Source organism: Manacus candei, unplaced genomic scaffold (assembly GCF_025592945.1).
Source record: "Manacus candei isolate 608988 ecotype Guabito, Panama unplaced genomic scaffold, ASM2559294v1 h1tg000005l, whole genome shotgun sequence".
Taxonomy (NCBI): Eukaryota; Metazoa; Chordata; class Aves; order Passeriformes; family Pipridae; genus Manacus; species Manacus candei.
Window position 1 is genome coordinate 10,594,476 of NW_026138053.1, and position 27,746 is coordinate 10,622,221.

A 27,746-nucleotide genomic window follows, 5' to 3' on the forward strand; every position below is an offset into this window, starting at 1 on the left:
AGCCATCTGAAGAAGTGTATCCTGATTTTTTTTTAATCTAAGCTGGAGAAGAATTTGCTTGAATGACAGAGGGGAAAAATAGCTATTTTTTGTTTCTTTGTAGATTATCATTGATCAGAACTCAATAAGCACCACATCATTCAGGTGCTATCAGTGGTAGCACAATGTTGGAGTTTTGGAAAGTCTGACCCCCATGTTGGGAAAATTTCCAGTGATGGTAGAGAAATAGAGGGACAGATAACAGAAAATCAAGATGGGACAAAAAAAGCACAGATGCCCTCCAAAATCCTGAAAACAGGAGTAAAATAACCAGGGGCAAAAAGGACAAGGAAGAAATATTTATAACAGGAGAGAAAAGGGAAAGATAATAATATTTAGGAAACATTAAATGTGTGTTATGGCCATTTAGATTAAAAAAGAAACCATTTAATTACTGGTTAATATTGTGCATATATCTGTTGGCTTAACATAAGCCAGGCCCATCCTAGAGAGGTCTGGGACCCTCAGGTGGAGCTGAGTGAGGGGGACAAGGAATCACAACTTCACCTTTGCCATCAGGGAATGTTTTCTGCAGAAAATAAAAGCATCGAATTTGTATTGGTGACAAATACTTTGTAAAAAAAGCCTTTGCTGCTTGAATGAGCAGCAAGAAAGTTCTAACTCACTGGTAATGGCAGACTGCACATTGAAATGTGGGATTTCAACCAAATTTGTTTCTCTGAGTCATGTTAAATGAATTTTCTCTTTTCTCTCATCATTCATTATTCTCATGATTTCTCTCCTATGCCTTTCAAGCCCTCCTGCTTGCAGAGGGTCCCCCAGCAATGTGGTCACATATTAATGAAATACTGGGGGAATTAGGAGGATTTCTGTTGTAGCAATAGCGCGGTGCAGTTTATTTAACTGGGTTAGTGACTGAACTGAAGCTGAGGAGGGGTTGTTTGGTGACTAAAGGCTGCCCTACATTTGTGCAACAGACCCCGTCGCAGCAGAGCAGCATCCTGGACAACGGGCAGGACGAGGTGTCCGTGGGCAGCCAGTGGAACCCGTACCCGCTGGGGCGGCGGGACGTGCCCCCCGACACTGTCACCAAGAAGGTAAGGAAGGGATCCTGGAGTGGATCCTGCTCCCAGCACCTCTCCAAGGAGGAGAGGAGGTGTATGAGGACACCCCTGGTTTTGTTTCAAGGCTTAAAGCAATAACTGTTGGGAATTCAGGGCGTGTTTTGCCCGTTTTTGTGTGGTTTGTGTGGTTCCATCTCTGGTGTGTGCAGTGGGCACAGAGGGCTGGGCAGGTGCATTCCTGTCCTTTGGCCTGCAGAGTCTCATCAAATGTTTCATTTCAATGACAATCATAACAAAATGAGTCTAATTTCTGGTACCTTGTGGTGGATGTTGAATTCCAGTAATTGGAGCTGAGCTGGTCATGGGCAAACATTGGCTGCTCCCTCCCAGCCCCAGCTTGGCTCATCCACTCAGGAACTGCTGGGTTTGGCTGCTCTAATTGCAAAGCTGGAGAATGGAGGGTCCTGACAAACTCGGCTGTGTTTGGAGTCGGTGTTGGGAGGTGGAGCTGCACATGGGATAATTACAGTGGTCGTTGTCTACATAGAGATCCAACCAGCTCATCCCTGGAGTGAAGTCCTAGGGGTGAATAACACCAGTGAAAGTCATGGTGTGTACACTGATAACTGCTGTGTGATTAACTCTCAGCTGATGAGGAAGGACCTCCTTTCACAGCTTTTATCCAAGGCAGTGGCAGAAGCAGCAACCCTTGGCTTCACAGAGAGGTGCAACCACAGGTCCATGTGTACAGGAGGATTGCTGGAAGATGGGAGATGGAAATTGCACCTCCCAGGCCCAAGAGGAGGAGGAAGAGGAGGAGGAGGGGGGGGGCCCCGACGGGGTGTGGTGGAATTGGCTCTGACAGCCAAGTTATTTATCATCTGATATGCAAGAAATGAGGATGAGAAATGTAAGACAAGCCATTTCTTGTCTTCACTGGCATTTTGGGATAAAATCTGTGTAGGTCCATTCCCAGTCGGACTCTGTTGTTGTCTTACATTTGTGCACCATCAGTGCACAGTCAGTGCTGTAACAGTTCACCATCAACAGAGCACCATCAGGACTGTAATAAATTCGACTGCAGATTCTCTTTTGTTCTGAATATTTCAGTATCTGGCTGCTCCCATGGGATAAGTACAAACATTGCTTCACTCAGCAGATCTGTCATTACACCCACTGCCAGCTACTCCAACTGTACCGTAAATATTGGACACCGAGCTGAAAATAATTAACTTTTGTGCTGGATGATAAGTAAAGAATACAGATGAAATTGGGGAAGCAGTCTGCATAATAGAGATCTTTTCTGCAGAAGAAATAATTTCCATTTCCATGAGAAGCAGCTTATCCCCCTCCAGAAGAGCCATGGTGTGAATCCACAAGCAGGAGTGATAGCAATCTCCTCAAAGTCTATTAACAGCAGAGAGAAAATGAATTCTGAGAGCTGTTTACTCACCTTCCTCAGGAGGGATTTGTAATGTGCTGGTGTGACAACACTCATCTCTCCAAGCAAAGTCACCTCCAATGTCTTGGTTTTCCAGCATCTGGGGATTAAAATCCAGCAACTATTTGAAGTCGTTCAGAAACTCTTCTATAGAATTGAAGTTCAACATAGCAAACAATTAAATGTGCAAATAGAAATTGTAATATTTTTTGGTTTTCCACTAACTGGGCTCCTGCAGAGCTGAGTCACTGTGTGGTAGAGCTGTGCTTGGGAAATCGTGGTAAGAAGAGTTGAGAGTTGTTTTTCCAAGGGGAAGGGTGTGTATGGCAGATGGATGGACTGTGTACTTATGCTGATGTAGAATCATGGGATCATTTAGCTTAGAAAAGATCTCCAAGATCATTGAGTCCAGTCATTAACTGGTATCTATCTAACTGTATATAGACACTAATACACATTCCCAAATTTCCCCCACACAGACCTACTCTGTGTGTAGTGATGGCTGTTTCTGTCAGTGAGCTGGGAATGCTGCACAGGCATCACTACTTCATTAGCTGGGCTGTGGGTGGTTGTTTCCATCCTTCTTGCTGTTCATAATGCAGATTAAATGCCCATTTTACCTCCAGTCCATAATTTATGGGCTAGTTCTCCTATGGCAAAATTGGATATTTTAATCTCGCAATTGAATAATCCACTGATTTATTAAAAGACCGTTAAAAGCCTGCAGTATTTAGGCTTCCTGGAAAATGACTTTTACTGTTGTGTCCACAAGACAGAAACACAAGACAGGAGCCATCCTTCCTTGGCTGGTATTAGCAAAAGACCAAGTTGTTGTAAATGCAGTATTTAACTTTTCTCTACCAAATATTGGAGCTTCAAACCAGCAGATGTTGTCACAGAAATGTTATCACAGAAATTTGATGGGTTTCATTTGGTAAAAGCCACGTTTGGTCACAGGACAAGGCACAGGTTTTAAATGCTGGTGCTCTCCATACCCAGAGCATAACCCTGGTCAGTGTCTGTGTCTGTGTTACAGATCTTATTCCAAATTATCCTCAGATAAACCAAACATTCCAGTATCTTCATAGTGGGCTGTGATAAATTATTCACCCTCCTTTGATTTATTAAATGTTTTCAGTTCACAAAACACCCTGAGCAGAAATGTGGATGTGACATGAGGAGAAAAATACTTTATGTTTATCAAATGTCTGATTCTCCCCAAACTTCCCAGGTCCCCGGTGCCATAGGCATGTCCCTGCTGCTTTTAATCCTGGTTTTCCCAGCTGTGCTCCAAAGGCAAACCTCTGCTGGGGCTCAGGTTTGCTTGGCCCCAACTGTGAGTTTAATAATCATTTCCTTTCAGCCTCCCGCCTTTGTGGCTTAACGGGTTGCATTGCCCACAGGCAGGTAGCCACATCCAGACCCTCATGGGATCCCAGAGCCTGCAGCACCGGAGCCGGGAGCAGCCCTACGAGGGGAGCATGAACAAGGTCACCATCCAGCAGTACCAGCCACCCCTGCCCATCCAGATCCCGGCAGCCCAGAGCTCCCGAGCCCCGCAGACTGGGCGGTGCCTCATCCAGACCAAGGGCCAGCGGAGCACCGACGCCTACCAGGAGCAGGTGAGAGGGGCTGCACTGCAGCTTCAGGACAGAGATGTTCCTGTGTTTTCCAAGGTGTCCATGGGACAAGGGAGCCTTGGGCAGGAATGGGGCAGCTGAGCTGGGCAGCCCAGGGAGCTCTGGTTGATCTGGGAGAGCACTGGTTGTACTGGGGGAACTCTGGATGGACTGGGGGAGCTCTGGTTGGGCTGAAGGCAGGCTGGATCCATACCCTTCCCCAGCACCAGCCATCAATACCCATTTTCTCTTGGGCTGATCAAGTAACACCATCTGCCATTGAAGTCCCTGAGCAGAACTGGCATCACAGGGTCACACTGAATTAATTTGCAGCTTCTGCCTGTTCCCCAGTAACTCAGTTCAGTGTCAACAGGGCAGGTTATTTTATAATATGCTAATCTGCTCAGATCTGCCTCGTGAAAGGCCATCTGCAGCCCCAGTGCCCCCAGCACTGGGAATTTCCTTCATTAAGTGGTCCTGTCCTCATTATATTTGACCTTAATGACTGAAATACCTGTTTGGGGCCCCTGACTTTGCTGAACGAGGTGCAGAACAATCAGTAAACCTTTCTCTTGTGTAAAGTGCTGGTCAAGCCACGTGAGCAGCTCCCTGTATTACATCCCTGATGTTCAGAACCAGTTGCTGGTGTGGCTCGAGGATGTGCTAAGCCCAGCGCAGTGCACAGTCATTAAGCTTCTCTGAAGTAATTTTTATTTTATATTCAATGACCCAATGCTATTTAGAGTCATCCTGACTAAAAGAGAAGGTTCAGCACTGTCTCCTGGGGTAGAAGTGGGTGGTGTTCAGTGCAGGTTGTGGGCCTGTGCCCTGACCTGGCAATGCTCTGAAGATCCCTGAGCTTTGAGTATTTATCCCTTGCTTTGTCTGAGGGGTGCTGCACATGTGACTCCTTCTGGAAAAATAAAATTGCACAGATTAAGCCTCACTGATAGGTTTATCCCAACATTTAAGTGAAAAATTTGGCCAATGTGAACATCTCACAGGTCTAAAGGGTTTTTTTCCTCCTTGAAAACGAAACTTTAAAATCCATGCAAAAATCTATGAACTATAGGGAATATTATGGTATCACTGTGTGCTAAAATCATGCCAGTACTTCCAGTTCATAGCAATGTTTCATGGACTTTCCCCACGTTGTGCAGTGCAGGGCTCATCTCATCCCGCTGATGGTGAACGGGATGTGTGGGAAGAAGGATGCTGTGGTTTAGGAAGGGTTTAATGTTGGCATCCACTTACCCTGCCCTGTCTTTCTAACCTAGTTTTGTGTGAGGATAGAGAAGAATCCTGGCCTGGGGTTTAGTATCAGTGGTGGAATAAGTGGACAAGGAAATCCATTCAAACCTTCCGATAAGGTACGTTGGGAATTTCTCTCTACCTGGTCCTTATTTTAGAGTGGAGACGTGGAGAACATGAGTGAGATGTTTATGGAGATGTGGAGAATATGAGTGAGATGTTTATGTCCTGTTGTGATTATTGAAAGACTTTTCCCCACACTTGGCTTTTTTTTGCTTTATTTTGTTTTGGGTTTTTTTGTGTGTTGTTTGCTTTCTTTTCCCAATTAATGAAAATGAGAGAATCAAACATCAATCCCATGGGTGTCTGCCCCATATTCCATATCTAAGAACTTTTCAGGCTGTTTTTTGGAAAATTGTCTCTCTCACTTTTAAGAGTCACTTTTGGCCCTGATTTAAACTTTTAACTAAATTAACACCAAACCAGTGTACCAGTAGCTGGAATGCCAGGATTTGTAGCTGCTGTGTCAGATAAAACCAGCCTGGCCTGTAAACTGGAGATCACTGGATCCTTACAGACCCCATGGCACCAGTTATCTTCTGCACTGGGAATTAAGAATGTCTCCATGAGGAACACGGTGGTCAGGGAGACTCAGGATTCATTCTGGGAATTGCAAGTCTGAGATAGGTCTCTGTGTGATAAAAGGAAGCCTAGAAAAACTCCACCACCTGGTGATTCCCAGCTCCAGGGGCTGTAGGATTAGGAAATGGACTCTTAGACCTGTGAATTTGTCTGTTTGGTGCAATAAAACTGAGTGGAGTTTGTTGGAAAATGAGCACTTTGGGCACCTCTCTGTTGAACACGTTCCTAGAGTTGATGTCCTTTGATAATCCTGGATTCTGTTTGCAGAGACAGTCAGAACTTCTATAAGTGTGGAGAATGTTTTGCAAATGATGAAGTTTTTTAAAACTCTCTTTTCATCTCTTTTCAAAACTTTGAGATCTGCCTGCAAATTAAAGAAATCAATTCCCCACCTTTCTGAATTACAACAGAAAACTGACTGGGAATGTAAAATAGGCTTGGAAATACCAACCTGACACAGTCTGAATTCCTGGTCAAAGGAAGGTGTCCTTGCCCATTGCAGGGGGTGGAACAAGAGGGCTTTTAAGATCCCTCCCAACCCAAACCAGTCTGGGATTCTGGAATTGATAATCCCTGTTTTGAACTTCCAGAGTAGTTCCATGTAATGTACATAAAACTCAGGAATTTTAACTACTGTCCTTTAAAACGTTCTCATTTTGGGTGTCCTTGGAGACTTCACTCTGGAATTACACTTTATAACATCAGGGCCTGGTTTTGCACAGTTGAAGGTGGGATGGTAGAATTAAGCTGGAGTTTCCTGGCTGTCACTTGGCTGAAGTGACTGAAGGAGGGTCCCTGTTCCACTCTGAATGTGTCTGGAGCAGGGCAGGAACAGCGGGAGATAGAACTGGTTTTCCCACTCACAGGAATGCAACTTAGGGAGTGATGGGAGGGGAATTAATAGTTAAAGGGTTTTTCTGTATTGTTACTCTGAACCATCACTTCCCACACTGTGATACCAGATTTGTCATATTTTAAATGAAATGCTGATGTCACTGGGATGAGAGGACAGGAGAAGACATGGAGAAGCCACCGTTCCTTTGGCACAGCAGAACCCTGCCACAAGTTCATGGCACAGGGATAAGGTTTCAGCAGCCCATGGCTCTGCTCCCAAGGAGCTCGTGTTTCATACTGGGAATACAGGGCAGGGCCTTGCTCAGGAGACTGTAAAATCCCTCAGGGATGCACATGATGGTGGTGCCAAGCAGGGATTTCCCTGGTGTCCCTGGGAGCAATGGGAATGTTCATATTTAGTCTTGGATTCCCGTTGGAGCAGGGAGAGCACAGAACTGAGGGGCCAGGGCTGATGAGCTGTGTGGGAGTTTAATGTGCTCATCAGCTGGAACCAAGCTTTGATTTGGGGGTTTATTAACAGATTTTACTGAAATTCTGAAAACAAATCTACAACTATCCTTTATTTTTAATAACCTTTCCTCTTTTAAAGCCTTTTCACTGCTCAGACACCGGATTAAAGGTCTGCCCCACAGCCTGTGGAACTGAAGATCTCAAGGGCTGAATAATCAACTGCTTTCTAGACATTTTTTAAGCTTTTTTCTTTCCTGTGTAGATTATGGTACAGATTATTCTAATAAATTAATGCTTGCTCCATTTTAATTACCCTCCTGATAACCCTGCCACTCTATTCATATTGGACAATATTTTGTGAGGTGGAATCTTAGTTAAAAATGACCCACTATTATATTTATTGGGTGAAGTAGCTGACGCTGCTGGAAACCCAACCTAGTGTTTGATTACAAACAGATTAAAATGGAGTTTGGTGTTTAACCCAAGTCTATAAAGCCCCCAGATCCCAGTTAGGGACGCACCTGTATTTTGGGCTGTAGGTCTCGGAGATGGCATCCTAACCTGTGTTACTTTGACTTATAGGGTATCTTTGTTACTAGGGTTCAGCCTGACGGCCCCGCGTCCAGCCTGCTCCAGCCCGGGGACAAGATCCTGCAGGTACAGGGGGAGGGACTGCTGGGGGGCTGAGGGCAGCTCAGAAATGCAGTGGTGCTGGTGCAGGCCTGAAGTTGTGTCAGGGCAAGTTCAGGTTGGATCTCAGGAAAAGGTTCTTCCCCCAGAGGGTGGTTGGGCACTGAACAGGCTCCCCAGGGCAGTGGTCACAGCACCAAGGCTGACAGAGCTCAAGGAGTGTTCACATGATCCTCTGGAGCACGTGGTGTGAGTCTTGGGGACGGTCCTGTGCAGGGCTGAGGGTTGGACTCAATGGTCCTCATTGGTCCCTTCCAACTCAGGATATTCTGTGATTCTGTGAGTTAACTGACAGTTCTGTTATTATATAAACTATTATATATAGTTTAATGTTGATTTATAGCAGAGTTACTTGCAGAACTTTTTGTCCAGGTGGCCAAGAAGGCCAGTGACACCTGGTTTGTATCAAAAATAGTGTGGCCACAGCCCCAGAGCACTGATGTCCCCCTGCACTGGGCACTGCTGAGGTACCTCCAGTCCTGGGGTCAGTTCTGGGCCCCTCAGACAAGAGACACATTGAGGGACTGGGGCATGTCCAGAGAAGGAAATGGAGCTGGGGAAGGGTCTGGAGCATCAGGAGCAGCTGAGGGAGCTGGGGGGGCTCAGCCTGGGAAGGAGGCTCAGGGGGGACCTGGAGCAGGTGTGGCCATGGGGCCTGATCCCCTTCCTGAACTGTGTCCATTATCCTGGAGAATGGTGGATCTTCTACTTGGGCCTATTAAGCACAGTCAGTGAACTGTGGGTAATTATGTTTAACATTTGACTTTTGAAATAATTTTGGAACAGACAAGAGAGAGATTATTATAGTGAGATTTAATTGACAGAACAGCTTATAAATACTTCCCTCTTTATCTCTGTATCCAAACGGAGCCCATCCTGCCCATGCATGCAGCACGGCACCTGGAATATGGAAACCTTACATCCCAGAGTTATGCTTCCTCAGGAAACACACAAACTATCCCAAAGTTACAGGATCATTTCAGTTGGAATGAAGTATTCACTGGAGCCTCCAGTCCAGCCCCTCCTCGAAGTCAACGGAGGGCGAGAGAAACGTGTGCTCGGTGTTTGTGGGATCCTCATGTGTCCATTATTTATTTTAGCTTTTCATTTCCATCCACCCCTTTGTTCCCCCAAAATGAAGCCACTATAGAGCTTTTTCCTGTGTTTGTCCCTGTTGCAGGCCAATGGACACAGCTTTGTACATATGGAACATGAGAAGGCTGTGCTTCTACTGAAGAGTTTCCAGAACACAGTAGACCTTGTTATTCAACGTGAGCTTACTGTCTAAATATTTTTTTATAAATAGTAAATATGTCTAGCCAGATCTAATGTTCAAACAGATTTATACATAGGAAACCAATTTTTTGCCAATTGCTGGACCAATGGCAAACAGTAGTGCCAAATGTATAATACTCTATGTTAGTACCAATCATCGGGAAAAATATATTAACTATATAAATATATTGTTCATGTGGCTCCGTATTAGTTTTACTTGTCAGCCTCTGGCTGTGCATTGGTGCGTTTTTTTAATCAAGTTACTTCTTAAAGTCGATTTCATATGATTTCAGAACACAGAAGCACATACAAATCCTTTAGGAATTCTGCTGTCCATCAGAAACACTGCCTCAGAGTTGTATATGCCTTTATAAAGATGAACTATATTAACCTGTACTTCCCATGAAATATTTCTATCATGTCACATACAAAAGTATAGAGAAAAAAATATTTTCATAAACACCTCAAAGAAAGTATATATTAAATTAAATTTAATAATGTTCATTTATTTTCAATGCAAAGATATTCTATGCCTTATGAAAATACCTGTACATATGCCGTGTGTATAGTTGGCTCCGTAGGGATCAGGAACAATTCATATACAGGGTGAGAGACTTCTGAAATTGAACTCTGGGACCTCGGTACAAAAACCCACATGGAAATGGGTGAACTTCCTTTGGAATGGGTTAAAACTTCTTTAGGATGTGTTAACTTCCTTTGGAATGGGCCAGGTTGGATGGACCTTGGAGTGACCTGGTCTAGTGGAAGGTGTCTCTGCCCATGGCAGGGGATGGAATGGGATGAGCTCTAAGGTCCCTTCCAAGCCAAACCATTCTATGATTCTATGATTCTGACTTCCTTTGGAATGGGTTAATCCCTTTGGTTTGGCACTTCCCATGGATTCCATGTGCACACACTACAGGAGAACCCCGAGGACAGGCAGGTTTGGCGCACAGATGGAGGAAGGTTGTGATGGTGGCAGTAAAACTTCTTTTGTTGCTGCTAATTTTATTATTTCACTTTTTTAATTTCCAATTCGAGGCCCTTTACTCACATCCCCCATTCCCGTGGACATTGTTGTGTATCTTCACTGGCTCCAGGCTGGGCCGGGCCCTGCTTGGGACATTCCCATCGGGGAGGATTTATGTGATCCTTGATTTGATCAGGAGTCCTTTACAGGGAATGGGAGCAGGTTTGAGAGCTGACACATCCCAGGGAGCAGCAGGTGACACTGAGTGACACCAAGCCAGCCTGGGAGGAGCGTTCCCAGCTCAGGGCACAGTGTGACAACCTCTCAGGTCCAAGTCCTGGTGCTGCTCCCAACGAAGAGAGTCCTGACAGCTGCTGGTGGTTCAGGGCTCCAGCATGGTTATACCTGATAGCAAGATGGAAAAACACAGGGAAACCTCCCTTCAGGTATTTTCAGGGGATCCCATTTCCCTTAGAAAGGGCCAAGGGAGAGCTGGCACCGGGCTTGTCTGTGGCCGGGCTCATTCCCACCCAAAAATCCCACGTCCAAGGGTGCAGTCACAGCCCACAGACACAGCCAGGAATATTCCACTTCGCTGCCTCCAAGAGCCACTAGGAATTCCTAAACCTTCCCTCCCTGGCTGTGGGACCTTTTGGAGCTTTGCTGGGAGCAGAGGGACAGAGCTAAGCCCTGGAGAGCTGAGGAGTCCCCCTACACAGGGGGTCCTGCACAGGGCGATGGTGGGGGAGGAAAAAGAAAGCAAAAAAGCTGCTTTCAGAATGTTTTTTTTAAATTTTTTGAGGAAAAAGCCCAGCCCAGACCCCAGGAAGCCTCTAAGACCCCCCTTTTCCCAGTGCCAGCTCACAGTTCATATCCAGGTGATGACAAACTACGGGAGTTATCAGCCAGGTGTTCCAACAGCAACAATTTAACATCTTCAAATCTTGCTTTTCGAGACATTTTATAACACATCCACGTCTGCATCTGTGTTTGGTGGCAGTGCCAGCCCCTGGGAGGGGACAGGAGATGCCAACTGGGGTGGCTGTGCCCAGCCAGTGGCTCTGAGCAGGGACCAGGCAGGACAATACTGGGGGTGAATGGGGCAGCTGAGAGCAGAGCCAAGGAAATCCAAGGAAAATCCAAGAAAAAAGGAGTATGGGATGTCCAGGATGTTGGTTTGCTGCTGTTAGTGAGCACTTGGAGTGTAAAGATGTTGGTTAAAGCCCCTTCCAGTGCCTAAAGGGACTCCAAGAGAGCTGGAGAGGGACTTTGGACAAGAGCCTGGAGGGACGGGACAAGGGGGAATCACTTCCCACTGCCAGAGGGCAGGGTTAGATGGGATGTTGGGGAGAAATTCCTGGCTCCGAGGGTGGTGAGGCCCTGGCACAGGTTACCCAGACAAGCTGTGGCTGCCCCATCCCTGGGAGTGTCCAAGGCCAGGTTGGACAGGGCTTGGAGCAACCTGGTCTAGTGGAAGGTGTCCCTGCCCATGGCAGAGAGTAGGACTGGATGAGCTTTAAGGTCTCTTCCAACCCAAACCAATCTGGGATTCTGTGAAACCTCTCTGCTGTAATATAGCATTAATTACCTTACGCAATCAAAAATGCTTATTTATAGATGTGTATATATCTGATAGGGAGATTTGCAACAGGAAATGCAAACCCTGCATTAAATTACAAAGGCACACATTTGGATCAGCTGAGACAAGCCACGGTGTCAGACCGGGGTCTGTACAGGATCAGTGGGGATCAAGGTGGTTATTCCTGGGAATTGTCTGTGGCAGGAGAAGGGCCGGAGCCAGGGCTGTGCTGCCCAGTCCAGCTCAGGACATGGGGGGGGAGGTGTTCCATGTCCCCCCCGCCAGGCAGACCCTGTCCAACAGGATCAGGGTTGGACATGGGTCACACACAGGCACAGGAGGTGACAGGGCTGTGGAGTCACCACCCACCTTGGCAGGATTTGGCCATAAACACACAAGAACTTCCACCTCAACACGAGGTAGAACTTCTTTCCATGGAGGGTGGCAGAGCCTGGAATAGCTGCCCAGGGAGGGCATCCCAAATCCACCTGGACACATTCCTCTGTCGCCTGCTCCAGATGACCCTGCCTGGGCAGGGGGTTGGACTGGGTGATCTCCAGAGGTCCCTTCCAACCTCAGCTATCCTGTGATCCTGTGAACTGGTGGGATTTCACAGTTAAAAATCCCACATTGGGGAAGGTGGGAATTCTCTCTGCAGTCCGAGCTCCCTGCCCATGGCTGGCATGGCCCCTCCCTTCTCTCCCTTCCAGACTCCACAATTCCCTTTTGAAGCGCACAAAGCCGTCTGGCCTCATCCCCTCATTCCCAGGCACTCAGGCCCTGGGTCATTCCCTGTGGCCATGCTGATACAACTTTCCGGGCAGTAGTTTGATGGGATACGGATCCACTGGGGGTTTGGGTGCTTGGGAACAAGGCTGTTGGCACCGTGGGCCACTCCAGGAGCCTGCAGGGCCACCGCCAACCCAATCCCAAAAGGCACCGTTTTCAAATCATGGAATTGAAATTAAAAAAACCCCAGAAAAACGTTTTGCCAATCCCCTTCCTGGATGATTCCAGCCGATTTTGTGGAAGTGACTGAATGACACCATTGCATTGTGTGAGGACCCCCAGCCCTGGCACTCAGGGCCTTTGTCTCTGGGCTGCCTCGGTGGCTCATGTCCCCCCCGCGTGTCCCCCCCTCGTGTCCCCTCCCCGGGCAGGGCACTCGCTCATCACTTCGGTTTTCTACCTGTGAGTACTGTATCCGGTTCAGAACCAACAGCTTCCTTTATTAAAGATTTTACCATTTTATAAAAGACATGTTTAATTATGATGGAGATGGCTGTATTGTAATTAATATTTTGAGATAATTGTGATTTTGAGCTTAAATTATATACAGAAATGGTCATTTTTGTATGTGTTCAAAGATTGCTATATTCCAGATGACTGTACTTTTCAGTTGAATTCCAGTATTCCTGTAAATAAAGCTGAATGAGGAAATATTTACTACTTTATTAACATAGATTGTGAATGTACTTCATGTTTTTTGCAGTATAAAGACTTACTGAACTTGAAAGCTGCTTCATTTTATGTGCAAAAAGGTACTTCAAAAATTCTATTTTAAATCTATTGATTGAGTGCAATCAACTCTCGTCCCTTGGCACATGCAGGTTGTCCCCTCCCCGTGCCCTGTGGGGCCCCGGCCCGTGCGTGTGGTGTTGATGCATTTTGCAGATGCTTCTGTCCATAGGGAGCCCAGGGACTGAACCGCCGCTGTGCAGTATTAGCAGAGCCATTTTCGGCTTTGGTGTACCCAAATTTTTCAGTATTTAAAAAAAAAAAAGTGTTTTGAATAACATTAAAAAGTCTCTTTATTGTATAAATAATAAAAACGTCACCTTATTGTAATTCTTTTGGGTCATTTCTTTGCTGTCGGGAAGGATGGAAGGTTTGGGAGGGAGAGGAAGGAGTCGTTGCTCCCCACATCCCACTGGAAGTGGGCCTAGAAAATTGGGCAACTCTCCTTGCTACTGTGGGACATCAGATAAGGAATGGGAGTGATGCAGCTAGTGAAGAAAACTCAGTGTTTACTGATTTTTGGGGACAAATGGTGTATGAAAAGACAAATGTATGGAAACGAGAGGGCTGGGGTTGAGAGCAACAGCAGCTCCATCATCTAGGGAACTGGATCCACTATCCATCACCCAGAGCTGCCCGTGGCCATGGTGGAGCTCCACCAAAGCCCTCTTCGAGCTTAGCACCACACACAGTTACCATCATGTATTTCCCACAGGAAACATCCTGTCCTTCCCTTTCCTGCTCCCCTCCCAGTCCGTCTTTCCCCAGAGGTCAATACTCTGAATTTCCCCACCAGCCTGGGCAGTTCTGGTCCCCTCCACCAGGACCATGGGGAGGTGCAGCTGGGGCTGACGTCCCTCAGCCATCCCTGCTCTGGCTGAAAGGTACTTCTTAAACCTGGAGACCTGAGCAGTTTAGTGTATTTTATGTTCATTCTGGACACATTCAAAACCTGGAAAGTTTAGTGTTGAACTGTATTAAATTTTGCTGTGATCCAGAACCTCAAGCGCTGCATCCTGTTCTGGGCCCTCATGACCAGGACATTGAGGGGCTGGAGCATGTCCAGGGAAGGGAACAGAGCTGGGGAAGGGTCTGGAGCACCAGGAGCAGCTGAGGGAGCTGGGGGAGCTCAGCCTGGAGAAAAGGAAGCTCAGGGGTCACTTTCTGGCTCTGCAACTCCCTGACAGGAGGGTGGAGCCAGGTGGGAGGTCAGGCTCTGCTCCCGCAGAACAAGACAGGACAAGAGGAAACAGCCTCAAGCTGTGCCAGGGGAGGGTCAGGTTGGGCCTCAGGAGGAATTCCTTTCTGGAAAGGATGGTCAGGCATTGGAAGGGGCTGCCCAGGGAAGTGGTGGAGTCCCCATCCCCAGAGGTGTCCAAGGAATGACTGGATGTGGCACTCAGTGCTCTGGGCTGGGTGACAAGGTGGGGATCAGGCACAGGTTGCACTCAATGTGCTGGGAGGGCTTTTCCAACCTCAGTGATTCTGGGATTCTGTGGTTCTGTTTGTTATTAATACCCACACTGCAGCACCGTTATCATTAAGGGCATCACTTCCAGGACATGGAAGCTTGTTTAAACAAGAAAAGTATCTCAGTGTTACTGTCTAGAAAACTTAATTACAGCACATGCTTAAAGAACCCAAGCCAGACATCCAAGGGACACATTTATTATCTCAGTGCAGCTGCCAACACCAGCCACTTTCTTGCCCTCAGGTGAGCCATGCACAAAGCTGGGGGTACTTCTCAGCCTTGGTCACCCCCTCACAGCTCCAGTATTTACCACACACAGACCAGAAATAAGTTTCTGGGGAGCAGTGAAAAGAGACCAAAAAAAGGATACAAAAATCAAAAGTATTCCCTTTCGTCCAAAGGCTTTGATTTGACAACTCTCTTCAAAGCTCAGCTGGCCTGCAGAGAGCACCATGGCTCCTTTATCACAAACAGTGTAAACAGAGTGTGGGATGCTGAGATCCCCATTGGAACATGCATCCAGGGAATGCTTTACAGGTCAGTTCTTTCTTAACATACAAACAGCCTCACGGATGCTCTGGCCTGGGCAGGAGCAGGAGGAGGGAGGCAGTGGAGCCCCTTGTCCTGCGATCCCTGCTAGCCCAGGGCAGGAGCTGGCTCAGGTGGGAATGCGGCTCCGCAGGTATTCCAGCACTGCAGCTGTGCCCTTGGCCAGGATTGCAGCCCGGGGGGTGCGGAAGGGGTTCCCTTCCAACAGCAGGGTCCTGGAAAACAGGGATCTGCACTTAGATAAAGACTTCTTGTATGCACACACTCCACTGCATACAGACTGCTGAATCTTTTGGAATCCCTAAGTAATCCCTCTTCTGTTCTACTAAAAGTTTTAATTCCTGTTTCCCTGCTTCACACCAGCTTGGCTTTAGATAATGTGAATTTTAATTTATGCTAATAAATCAGTGGGGGTGTATGACTGCAGCACATACCCCACTACTGCAGCAAGCCTCTGCCAGCAGGAGTGAGAAAAGAACTTCTGGAATACAGAAACAGAATTCCAGGACGATTCAGGCTGGAAGGGACCACAGTGGGCTCACCTGGTCCAATCTCCCTGCTAAGCCTGGCCTGTTCATGCTGCACCACAGTGTGACTGGACAGGCAACATAACCAAGGCTCTGCCAGGAGCTTCATACAAACCAACACACCCTTGGCAGTGGTTTGAAATGATGAAACAACTCCTCCAATTCTCTACAATAGCGAGAAATTATGGAAGAAACTGCCTTGTTTTACAGATAGTCAGAGAGACCCTTTTGGGGCACTGACACTCCACAAACAACATCCTGCCAAGGAGCACTTTTTCCTCTGACAAAACACTCCCTGAAGAACTCAGACATAATATAATTGTATAAACAGGTCCCCATTGAAACCACACACCTCAGGTTTTCACAGTTCCCCAGTTCTGGGGGCACGTGGAGGAGGTCATTGTTCTGCAGGTCCAGCGTTCCCAGCCTGTCCATCCCCTTCAGCTGCACCGGGTCGATGGACCCCACCTGGTTGTTGCTGAGCAGGATGGTCTCCAGGGCTGGGAGGTGATACAGGACACTGGGAAACACCTTAAATCTTCAGGAAAAGAAAGGAGGCAAAGCAGGGAAAGTCAGAAACAGGGCAACACAAACACAAGGCTTTCATGGGTTTCAAGCCCACAACTTGTCAGCCAAGTGTCTCCTTGTTTTTACATCACAGGAAAATCATATCAAATTCAGCCCAGTTCTTTTGATTATTATTTTATTAAAAAAATCTAGAGTGTTGCTCACCTGTTAAAAGCAAGATTGATTATCTGCAGTCTTGTCAGTGCCTCCATTTCCTGGGGTAAAGATGTCAAAATGTTGTTTCTGTGTATCAAAGGAAGACAAACAATAATCATTCACTTGCTCAAGGTTTTAGTTACTGAGAATCCCCAGGACACAACATATTGATCACATCCACACTGTCTGTGGCCAATTCACTGCCTCAGAAATGGGGCGAGACCATGCCCAGGTACAGCTGCCTGGCTAATGCCAGCCAGGCTGGATTCACATTTCTGCCAGGAGGAGACTCAAAGCCTGTCCTCTAAAGGTTCCCAAGTATTCCCAGGCACCCAACAACCCCATAAACCTGCCTGGAAATTCAGCTCCTTGGGTTGCAGAGGAAAGCTTAGGAAACTGCCAAGATCCTGGAGCCAAAGTAAATCAAAGTAAATCACTACACCTCTCCAAAATCTATGGTTTGAGCTAATCCAGATGCTGAACAATGCAAGGAGCATTTCTCAGGAGTCAGGGGAGGTAAGATGACATAAGTAACATCTCTTGCCATGCACTGCTTCTGTTTCCAGCAGTGTGACAAGATCTGAACCTTCACTGTCCTAATTCCCAGGATTTTTGGTGTGTTTCTTTTGGAGGGCGATGGACGTGTTTTCAAATAGCACCATCTCTCTCCTCACAGCAAGTCTCAGAGCTGGTCCACTTGTTTTTTGGGTTTTCTTTAACCAAGGTTCAAATTTAGGCTATTTCAGCTCTACCACGGAGGCATTTTGGGAATGAAAACTGATCCCAGTGTTGCAATCCCACTGGAACAGATGGTTGGTTTAGGGAGGCAGGAAAATAAGTTCCCAGGGAAGGAACTCAACACACGTCACCAACCTGAGATCCAAATGTGTCAATTTGTGGAGCCTGCACAGCTCCAGGGAAATGGAGGAGATTTTGTTGAAGCCAAGGTTGACATCACAAACAGAGTCTTTCAGCTCCACAATCCTGAAACCCAAAAAGGAGATACTGTAATTACGGAAGCTCATGCTTGCATTCTAAGTTATTTAAAAACTGCTTTCTTCTACAAATCAAGGACACATTTTGTTTCTTGACAATTCTGAAGTAATTTTGTGAAGATAATGAGACATCACCTGTGAGAGCTGCTGCTCCTCAAACCTTACACTTGATGAAGGCAAAGCTCACTGACCTGCAGTGATTAGGAGATCACGTTTTCTCTCTCTGATTAGGAGAGTAAATTTTACTACAAAAGCCTCCTCAGTAAATGCAGTCAAGAGCTACTTCGGAGACCAGAGGACAGGTGACCTTCACTGCCATCTCCTGACCTGGAGATGTTTTAACACTGACTCTTATCCACCTTCTTCTGCAGCCAAACAAACTGAAAGAAATTCCTATTTTTTCCCATCTTTTGTTTCTGCTCCATTGTTACAAATTCCAGGAGCATTTGCTGCTGCTTGTAGAAGGTCGTTACATTGAGATGCTTTGGAGTAAATTATTTAACAGCCCGAGAAGTTCATTGTAGAACCCCCCAAATAGAATCTCTGGTTTAGCTCTAAAACCAAAATGCAATTAAATGAGAAAACACTTCTCTCTCCTGCCTGGATTGGCATGGAATTCTGAGGCAGCTGCATACCCACTCACACCTATCCCAGGGAATGCAACAGCCTCTGATACAGTGACAAAGCACAGGAAGAACAAACACCAGCTCACAAAATCCAGTCTCTAGAGCTTGTACTGAAAATGGAATTTTTTTCTCCCCTGAGATTGCACCTTTTCAAGCTCTATGTGCTAAAGGTGAAATATTAAGCACACTTGGGTCCGAGAATGGGCATAGATCAATTCCACAATGTGGTGGTGTCCTTAAAAATCAGTGTTGGTTGTTTTTTTGGGCTCCCAGAGATCCAGCAAACCTTCCTCCTAACACAAAACATTCCTCCTAACGCAAAAAGACTAATTATTGCCATCAGTGCCAGAGATTTTCCATGACTCTGGATGACACAAGTGACTCCAGGCCCCACCTGCACACTCCTGTACGAGACACACAAATGTGTCACTGTATTTCTTTGTACTTTGATTTGTGTGCACATACACAGCAACAAAGTGCAAACAGCTTCGGGAAAGACACAAGATGCTGACAATAAAGGCAGAAAAGCAAGTCATAGATGAGGAACGACCTTCACACAATACCTTGGGGGCACCTCTTTCAGCTGGTTCTTGCTGAAGTTGACAGTGGCCACAGGGTTGGTGCCCACGGCATCAAACATCTCCTCGGGGATCTCTGCTGCCTGCTTCTCACTGAGGGGAGAAACAGGAGCTGAGTGACACCAGTTCATCATTTCTGGTGATTAACAAGGCATTTTCACCTTCTTTTAGAGAGGATGGCCAGTAGAACAGACAGGTAAATAGCTACAATTTGAAATGCATGGGCCTGTTGATCAGAAAGCTCCAACCACTGCCCTGTCAGCAAGTATCAGAGAATTCTGGAATCCTGGAATAGTCTGGGTTGGAAGGGATCTTAAAGCTCATCTACTCCATCCCTCGCCCTGAGCAGGGACACCTTCCACTAGACCAGGTTGCTCCAAGCCCCATCCAACCTGGCCTTGGACACTCCCAGGGATGAGGCAGCCACAGCTTCTCTGTGCCAGTGTCAGGGCCTCCTCACCCTCACCCTCACAGTCAAGAATTCCTTCCCAGTATCCCATCTAACCCTGCCTTCTGGCAGTGGGAAGCCATTCCCCCTTGTCCTGTCCCTCCAGGCCCTTGTCCAAAGTCCCTCTCCAGCTCTCTTAGAGCCCCTTTAGGCACTGGAAGGGGCTCTAAGGTCTACCTGGAGCCTCCTCCAGGATGAACCTTTCAGTTCTCCCAGCCTGTCCCAGCTTCTCATCCACCAACACCCCCAAGTCCTTCACAGTTTTCTTTCCCATTCCCAGCTTAACAAGGTACAGTTAAAAAATATTGAGGAGACACTCACTTACTACAAGATGTTCTGAGACTTACTAAAAATTGTAAAGACCTTAAAAGGTACCAAAAGCATCTGAAGGTTTTCAGCACTTCAGCGAGTTACTGTGAAATATTTGATATTACAAATGAATAAGTAAACCCCTGCAATCCAAATCTGCCTATTCCTGAGCACAGGAACTAAAGGGGAAAATGCCCAAATACAGCATGATTTGTGAACAGCTTGGTATGTAATAAAGGGAGGGGGAAAAAACCACAACCAAAAAATAGGGGAGTGTTCTTGCAGCTTTAGGAACAGGTAATATTTCCAAACACACACCTGTACTCCAATAATTTCAGTGAGGTTATGGCATGCATGTTCACCCTTGCCTGGCTGGGAAGGGTCATGGCTGTCACAGGAGGCTCTTCACTGGGGCCAGGTCCATCATCTACGGACAACAGAGGGGTCCAGTCACACTTCTGAGGGATCCAGGAGTCGGGGGTGTGTCCCAGGCACCTCCATCACCCCCTTTACTCCTGGCTCAACTGAACATCATCTAATTCAGATTATTCCAATAATTTTCTAAGGAAGTTTTTTTGGTGTCCTGGGTTTCTGCTTTATTTGTTTTGGGGTTTTTTAGGGGGGTGGGAGGGAGAGGGGCTAACTTGGATTTTGAAAAAGCAGGTGAGATGTGCTGGCGGCTGCTGCTCTGTGAGGCTCTGCCTCTGTGGGGAAAGGAGCTGGAAACAGGGAGAAACTGGGAATTTGGACTGAAAGTTATGATCTAGAGCACCTACATCCACACCAGCAAACCTGACCACAATTTATCACTTAAAACAATATTTATAAACATTCAGCACACCCGTCTTTGTGAAGCTCCTTCTGATTACTCCCCACAATCCACTTGAAAAAGCTCTTGGACATCTGAGATGGGGATTCCCACCCACCTGAGTAGGATGAAACTTAGCTAGGAGTCCAAATATAACCATAAATCCAACTTCCACTCCAAGAAATTCAACAAAACTCTCTGAAAGTTCAGCAGCATTCATGAATTAAAGTCTATCAACAATTGTGCCCAACCACAACTAGTTATTCTCTGGTTAAAGAAGGGCAAAAGGGCGAGAAATAAGCTAAAAAAAGAGGCTTTTCCCAATTTAAACCTCATCAGAAACAGGACTGCCACTGGTTTAGCTCCATAAGAGGTAGAGTAAAACTGTAAGTACTGTTGTACATGCAAGACATGAGCTAATTGTGTTATCACAATTATATTATCTGTTAGACTGAGCTTTTACTCCATGATTCCATTAATTTTTGTGGAGTTAACATGTCAGATTTGCATGGAAGCTGACATTTGGAAGGAATTTTTTCTGCTGCAGAAGCCTAATTAATGCTGCCATCCTCTGGCAGGTGGGGACAGCCACTGGAAAAGGAACAGTCACACAGCACTGGTAAGAAAAGCTGATGCATCTATAATCAAGGTCCCTTTTAAGTACAAAGATGAAGTATATTGAGATTATTTTTAAAATTATAATCCTCAATAAGGGCATGTTTGTTATTCAGTATTATCTAACAGAATAAGGAAAAGAAACAGAAATATCAGAGCAAACATTGAGTAAAGAAATCTCTACTATTTCACGATAACTGGAGGGGCCTGGATTTAAACAACCACTCTCCCTAGGTTCTGATTTGATTTCTTAGAATCTCTTTAAATGCAATAAATGGAATAAAGCAACATACCTTGGATTTTGCTTCTCAGATATTTCAGAAGTTCCTGGGTGCCTTTCTTTAAAAAAGAAACAAAAACCAAGTCACTAAGCAGGGTTTATGCAGCTGGTGAAACAATGCAGAGGGACAATTCCAGTCACACAGGTGGAGCCCAAGCACTGCTGACTAAAAATTCCACCTAAAATCCCACAGGAAAACCCTCCTCACAGCATCCTAGGAACTTGCTTATTTATAACTTTATCAATTCGAGCTCAAAATTTCTGATCTGAACCTCGGGCTCCACATTTTTAGCTTTTCATGTTTCTCCTGCTGCCCACACTGTGGGGATGCAGCAAATGTTCACCTGCAACATAACCAAACTCCAGTGCTTACTTCCAGCAGGTCTCTCCGGATGGTTCTCAAAGGATTTCCCTCCAGTGCCAGGAATTTCAGCTGAGGAAGGTTCCCCAATGTATAAGGCAACCTGCAGATGGAAGCAACTCATTCCAAAGCAGCTCCAAACCAACTGCTAAAAAACCTGCAATGGTTTGTCAGATGGGATGCTGAAGCTCAGGTTCAAAGAAAAAGATGCAGAATGACTGAGCCTGGAAAAGCCCTCCCAGCCCATCGAGTCCAACCTGTGCCCAATCCCCACCTTGTCACCCAACCCAGAGCACTGAGTGCCACATCCAGTCATTCCTTGGACACCTCCAGGGATGAGGACTCCACCACCTCCCTGGGCAGCCCCTTCCAGTGCCTGACCATCCTTTCCAGGAAGAAATTCCTCCCGATGTCCAACCTGACCCTCCCCTGGCACAGCTTGAGGTCATTTCCCCTCTTCCTGTCCCTTGTTCCCTGGGAGCAGAGCCCGACCCCCTCTGGCTCCACCCTCCTCTCAGGGAGTTGCAGAGAGCCAGAAGGTCCCCCCTGAGCTTCCTTTTCTCCAGGCTGAGCCCCCCCCCCAGCTCCCTCAGCCACTCCTGGTGCTCCAGACCCTTCTCCAGCTCCCTCAGACCCTCCCCAAAGCACTTACAAGTCAAATGTAAGTGACAGACAGAACGCAGAATTTTTAAGAAAGGCCCAGTTTGATCAGAGCATTCACACAATACAGAAGGTTCCTTCATTTTATGATTAAGTCCTTTCTTAATTGCACCTCCCCCAGTGTGATCCACCAGGAATGAGCTGCCACCAACCATGTCCCCCCCCGAGCCCCAGCCCAGCTTTCTCTATTACCTACTGATGTCATTGTTGGCCAGGTCAAGCCGCTCCAGCTTCTGCAGCAGAGTGATCTCCTCGGGGACTGATTTGATCTTGTTGTCCCTGAGTTCCAGCACAGACAGGGAATTCAGGTGTTTCAGATTCTCTGCATTGAGGATTTCAATCTGATTCTCACCAGCATGTAATTCCTATGGGAACAAACAGCACCTACCACTATGGTACTCTGGTAAAATTGCTTTATAACTCATCTCCTAAATCATGACATCAGCAGAAACGTATGATGATGTGGAACAAAAATAGATCTTGATTCCCTTTCTTCTGCCTACGAAACATCAAAGCCTCCGAAGATCCAGAGACATGGGACTGACTCAGCTTTTTTGAACCCACCACAGAACCCTCAGCTCCGAGTCCCATTTCCCAGCCAGGAATAAACTTGTTCCACTTTTGCCAAGAACTTGTCAACAACTCCTTTGCTCAAGAAGCTTCTGAAATTCAAAGTTAGAGGAAGCTGAGAGGCAGCTCTCATCTCCCTGTTGGAAATGTTTAATTTATAAAGGAAAAAGTGAATGATTCCTTAGCCCAAAGACCATGTGCTGGATTCACCAAGACACTGAACTTCACACACCAACAGGAATTTTGTTAGAAAATGAGGAAATAGCTTGAAATTTTCACTGCTGACTTCAGAGTTGGTCAGTGGAAACACTACAGTAATAGAGACATTCCCTTGGCCCAATCATTTCTCTATCAGTTGAGTAACAAATTCTGATGTTCTGAAACAGGTGATTGTCAATTTTAAATATATCAGGAATTAAGGCTACAAAATACCTGGAATACCTAATTATGCCAAAAGGAAAAACAGTATGTTTTTTCTGTAGTTACAAAGAAAAAATGATAATGAACAATGTTAATTTAACCAGAAAATGTTTCCACAGAGAAAAAATAGGCAACACTAGATCCAGTTTTAAGTCATTCCTCTTCTAAATATTTATTTTGCAAATCTGAAAGTTCTGCTGCACATTTGTCTTCCAAGTGACCTTAAGGTTGAATACTGAGGACAGTAAGAGAAGTTGCAAATGGGGGTGTATTAAATAAGAGTTCTAAACACACAACCATTAATTTTTGATCACAGCACTTCACAAAAACTTGCGTTTAAATTAACTGTCATTATTTAAAAGTTTACCACATTGCAGCCATTCCAAGCTCACCTTCAGTAACTTGCAAGAGGGAAACTCTGGCAAGGAACGCAGTTTATTTTTCCTCAGGTAAAGCTGCTCCAGTGATGCCATAGTTGCTAATTTAGAAGGTACAGTTTCCAGGTAGTTTTTGGTACAATCCAGCTGCCTCAGGCCTATGGAAGTAAATGTGCAATGACAAACAGAAATAGGAGAAAATAAAAATAGCTCTCCACAGAAGCATAATTATCCTGGGTTTTAAAATAAATGCAACAACATTTTGCCAAACAGAATTTAGAACTAATAATTCTGACCTGATTTTCTTGAGAATGCATTAATTTTAGGGATATATTTTAAAACCTGACTAATATGCACTAATATGAACATAAGTACAAAACTGGCTGTTTGGCATTTAATAGTGTGAGGAAAGTGAGTTACTTTTCATGGCACTGAGATCTGCAGGCAGGTCCTTGAGCTGATTACAGGCCAAATTGAGCCGCACCAAGTTAACGAGCAAAGCAAAACTTGTTGGAATGTCTGTGAGGTGGTTATTGGACACATCCTGCAGATAGAAAAAAAGTGAGACACTAAGACAGAGATGTTTAAACTATCCCATGGGTGCTGCTAGTGCAAAGTTAATTACTGGCAGAACATTAAAATTAGTTGGCTGACATCTTTAGGATCTCCCTGGCAGAAGTGGGACACAAGAAACAAGTCTCCCATGACTGACAGATCACAAGGGATTTGAGTTTTCCTAAAATATTTGTCAAACCAAGAACAACCAAAAAACCCACCATGTAATAACCAACTTTAGAATGGTCACTGGAATACTCACAAAGTTCTGCCATCAAAGCCAGTGATTTTTAATTAGCTGTAGCAAAACATGGATAAATCTTTCTGCACAAAGAAATACGGTTGAAAAGGCTGATTTACCAATTCCTCCAAGCTGAGGAGCTGCCCCAGACCCTCGGGGAGGTGGCTCAGCTCGTTGTGCTGCAGCAGGAGGCTCCTCAGCCTGGGCAGCTGCAGCAGCTCCTCAGGGAGGCTTTGCAGCTTGTTGTGGCTGGTGGGAAAACATGGGACACAAAGGGAAAGAACAATCACTAAGGAGTTTTTAGGAATAGGATGCACACAGAACACTCATGTTCCACAGCCTGTACACATCCTGCTGGTCAGGACACGGCCACCTGTAAGGAAAACCTGTCTCAGGCCTCTACAATGGATTAATTTCCTGGGAAAATTAATTACCTTCGCTTATTTGTTCAAGAATAGTTTCAATCCTAATCTGAATTTACAATATTCCATCTGGATGTGAATTGTTCTGTTTATGCAGTTCACACAGTGGCAGCATAACCTCTCCTTGAGCGCAAATTTACAAAATTACCCCAGCAAACAGAAGATTCTGAACTTTCCAGCATGAACGAGACCTCGACAATTACTTACAATGTGAATCATTCATGGCAGAAAGTGTTTTATCCTCAAAATTGCCACACTGAATCAAATGAATGTTATTTTGTGAGATTATTCAGAATATCACTGTTTTCACCTTCCAAGAGACCGTGACTTTGAATATCAGTGAAAACAATTCCAACAAACCCAAGATCACCAGTTGTGATCCAAAACTTAGAGTTCTCAATATAATAGTATTCTATAGTTAGTAATCTGGAATTAATTTTCTGAAAGAAAGTTTGATATCCTGCAATCTCTCATTCACACAAGAAAGTCAGTGCAATATTTCTCTTGTTTGTCGTGTAACACATCCTTACCTGACATCAAGTTTCTGGAGATTTTCTAGTTGTCCTAAAGCAGAAGGAAGTGATGTCAGTTGATTATCATGCACCTAGAAAATAGTTTTTAGAATACAGTTACTAAAAATTTGTGTCTTGTAGGGTTTTTCCCCAGAAAAAAGCCAACTTGATCCACACAGTAATTCTGTACACATAGAACTGCAAAACTGTCCTTAACTGCCATCAATGCCCAGAGATTAGAGATGAAGGAGGCATTGAGAGATGCAGGAAAGGGAGTTGCACTCCCAGTAACAGCTCTTCCTAAAGTGTTCATAACAGAACTTCCCAGATCTTTCCACAGGACAGGACCCTGGAGCTGGACTTGATCCGTGTGGGTCCCTTCCAGCCCAGGACATTCATGATTCTATAATTACACACTACAAGTGTATGAACAGAGACATTGTCAGTGACCTGTAACAATCTTTTCTTTATCCTGAGAATCAAAGAATTACAAAATAATATATAGTATAAACAATAAATAAATGTATTTTTTAAAGGCAGTGTGTTCGTGAGCGACACCCAGTCAGAGGCAGCTCTGCCAGCACTGTGCTGGTTCAGGAGCTGGTACCGTGCTCACTTGTATTCCAAAAATCATGGAGCCCCAAATTGATTTGGGTTGGAAGGGATCTTAAAGCCCATCCCATTCCACCCCCCACCCTGGGCAGCGGACACCTTCCACTAGACCAGGTTGCTCCAAGCCCCATCCAACCTGGCCTTGGACACTTCCAGGGATGGGGCAGCCACAGCTTCTCTGGGCAACCTGTGCCAGGGCCTCCCCACCCTCACAGGGAAGGATTTCTTCCCAATATCTCATCTAACCCTGCCCTCCTTCAGCATAAGGCTATTCCCCCTTGTCCTATCTCTACTTGCCTGTGAAAAGAACACATCAGCACCACTTCTGCAGGGAAATGGAAAACAAAAGTCTAAGACAAGTTTTCCCACCTCCTCCATGGAAGTAGCATCTGACCAAGGGCTCCTTGTACTCACATCCAGCACGGTGAGGGCAGGCAGCAGCTGCACATCCTCCGAGAGGCTCTGCAGCTTGTTGGAGGCAAGGATGAGCTTGGTGAGGTCTGTCTGCTCCCACCAGCGATCTGCAGCTCCGAAGGACAGGTTCTGCTGGGCCTCCTCCGGAGTGTCCACATTGATCCGCCACACATGTGGAGGCACTGCCACACAAACATACACAGGTCAGCTGGATTGTTCAGGGAACTGTTCTCGAACTCCTCTTATATAGAATCATAGAGTGGTTTGGGTTGGAAGGGGCCTTAATGGTCATTTAGTTCCAACCCTCCTGTCATGGGGTACGATATCCACATATAGACAGACGTATGTACACACATATGTACACAATTAGATATACAGATAAGATACATGTATATATAAAAATATATAGTTATACAGATGTAGATGTGTGGATATAGACACATACAGAGATGGATAGACAGTTAGACAGATAGTGATGTATATACATATCTATATAGTCAATGGTGTTCTAGACACGTTTCCAGAGCGGACAACAAGAAGCTGATGGAAATGCGCCAGAAATAGACAAAAAATAGTTCCTTGCAGACAGATGGCAGAATACCGGTCGCTGCCGTTCCCCGTGTGCCGCCCCCGCCCTGCCCCTCCCGGTGGTGTTGGGGCTCCCCGGCGGCCCCTCCGGCGGTGCGGGGGTCGGGCGGTGCGGCCCGGCTCACACACCGTCGCGGAGGCCGCGTCCCGCCAGGTTGAGCTGCCCGCTGCGCCGCGCCGCCCGCAGCAGCCCCTGCGGCACCGGGGGCTCCGGCTCGGCCGCCCGCCCGAACCCCGGCCCCGCGCGGGGCCCGCCCGGCCGCGCCCGCCGCGCCGCCGCCATCGCCCTGAGCCCCGCGCGGGGCCCGAGCCGGGCTGGGTCCGCCCGCCGCGCAGGCGGGGCCGAGCGGGCCCCTCGGGCGGGCCCGGCCCAGCCCCAGCCCCAGCCCCGCCGCCATTTCCCGCCCCGCGGAGCCGAAATGGAGCTCCGGCACGGCCGTGAGCCGGATCGGGTAACGGGGGTGCTCGACACGGACACACGGGAACAGCAAACAGAGGCGCTTTGACACCCAACCTCGACAGAATCCCAGAAAGGACTGGCTTCGAAGGGATCTCGGAGCTCATCCCGTTCCACCCCCTGCCATGGGCTGGGACACCTTCCACCAGCCCAGGTTGCTCCAAGCCCCGTCCAACTGTGATATATAAAAATATTCCAGATGACAAACCCTGAGCACCAGTACATGAGATTCACTGGGACCAGTCGCCGCTAGGGCTGCTTAACCCCCGGCAGA

The 27,746-nt window shown here is 46.4% G+C and overlaps 2 protein-coding genes across 12 annotated transcripts in view; one reads left to right on the plus strand and one right to left on the minus strand.

The window, feature by feature from the left end:
* The window catches only part of LRRC7 (leucine rich repeat containing 7), a 372,813-nt gene that overhangs the window by 161,328 nt on the left and 183,739 nt on the right, over positions 1-27,746 (plus strand). For 5 of the 11 annotated variants that reach the window (XM_051797788.1, XM_051797797.1, XM_051797781.1 and 2 more), the window contains 5 exons: positions 978-1,097; positions 3,909-4,127; positions 5,402-5,494; positions 7,905-7,979; positions 9,193-13,784. In XM_051797788.1, coding sequence (XP_051653748.1) covers positions 978-1,097; positions 3,909-4,127; positions 5,402-5,494; positions 7,905-7,979; positions 9,193-9,300 — 615 coding nt within the window. In that variant the 3' untranslated portion in view covers positions 9,301-13,784. Of the gene's footprint in view, positions 1-977; positions 1,098-3,908; positions 4,128-5,401; positions 5,495-7,904; positions 7,980-9,192; positions 13,785-27,746 lie in introns of those variants that run through there. The other 6 variants (XR_007906308.1, XR_007906304.1, XR_007906305.1 and 3 more) reach the window with 3 other exon arrangements.
* Positions 15,007-27,298, minus strand: LRRC40 (leucine rich repeat containing 40). The gene is made up of 15 exons (XM_051798188.1): positions 27,145-27,298; positions 26,428-26,609; positions 25,420-25,493; positions 24,587-24,716; positions 24,092-24,215; positions 23,687-23,829; positions 22,497-22,669; positions 21,657-21,747; positions 21,297-21,342; positions 19,899-20,007; positions 18,809-18,916; positions 17,498-17,608; positions 16,634-16,711; positions 16,254-16,439; positions 15,007-15,589 (listed from the first exon to the last, which is right to left on the minus strand). Exons 1-15 carry the CDS (start codon positions 27,296-27,298, stop codon positions 15,484-15,486), a joined length of 1,815 nt encoding a protein of 604 aa, XP_051654148.1. The 3' UTR covers positions 15,007-15,483.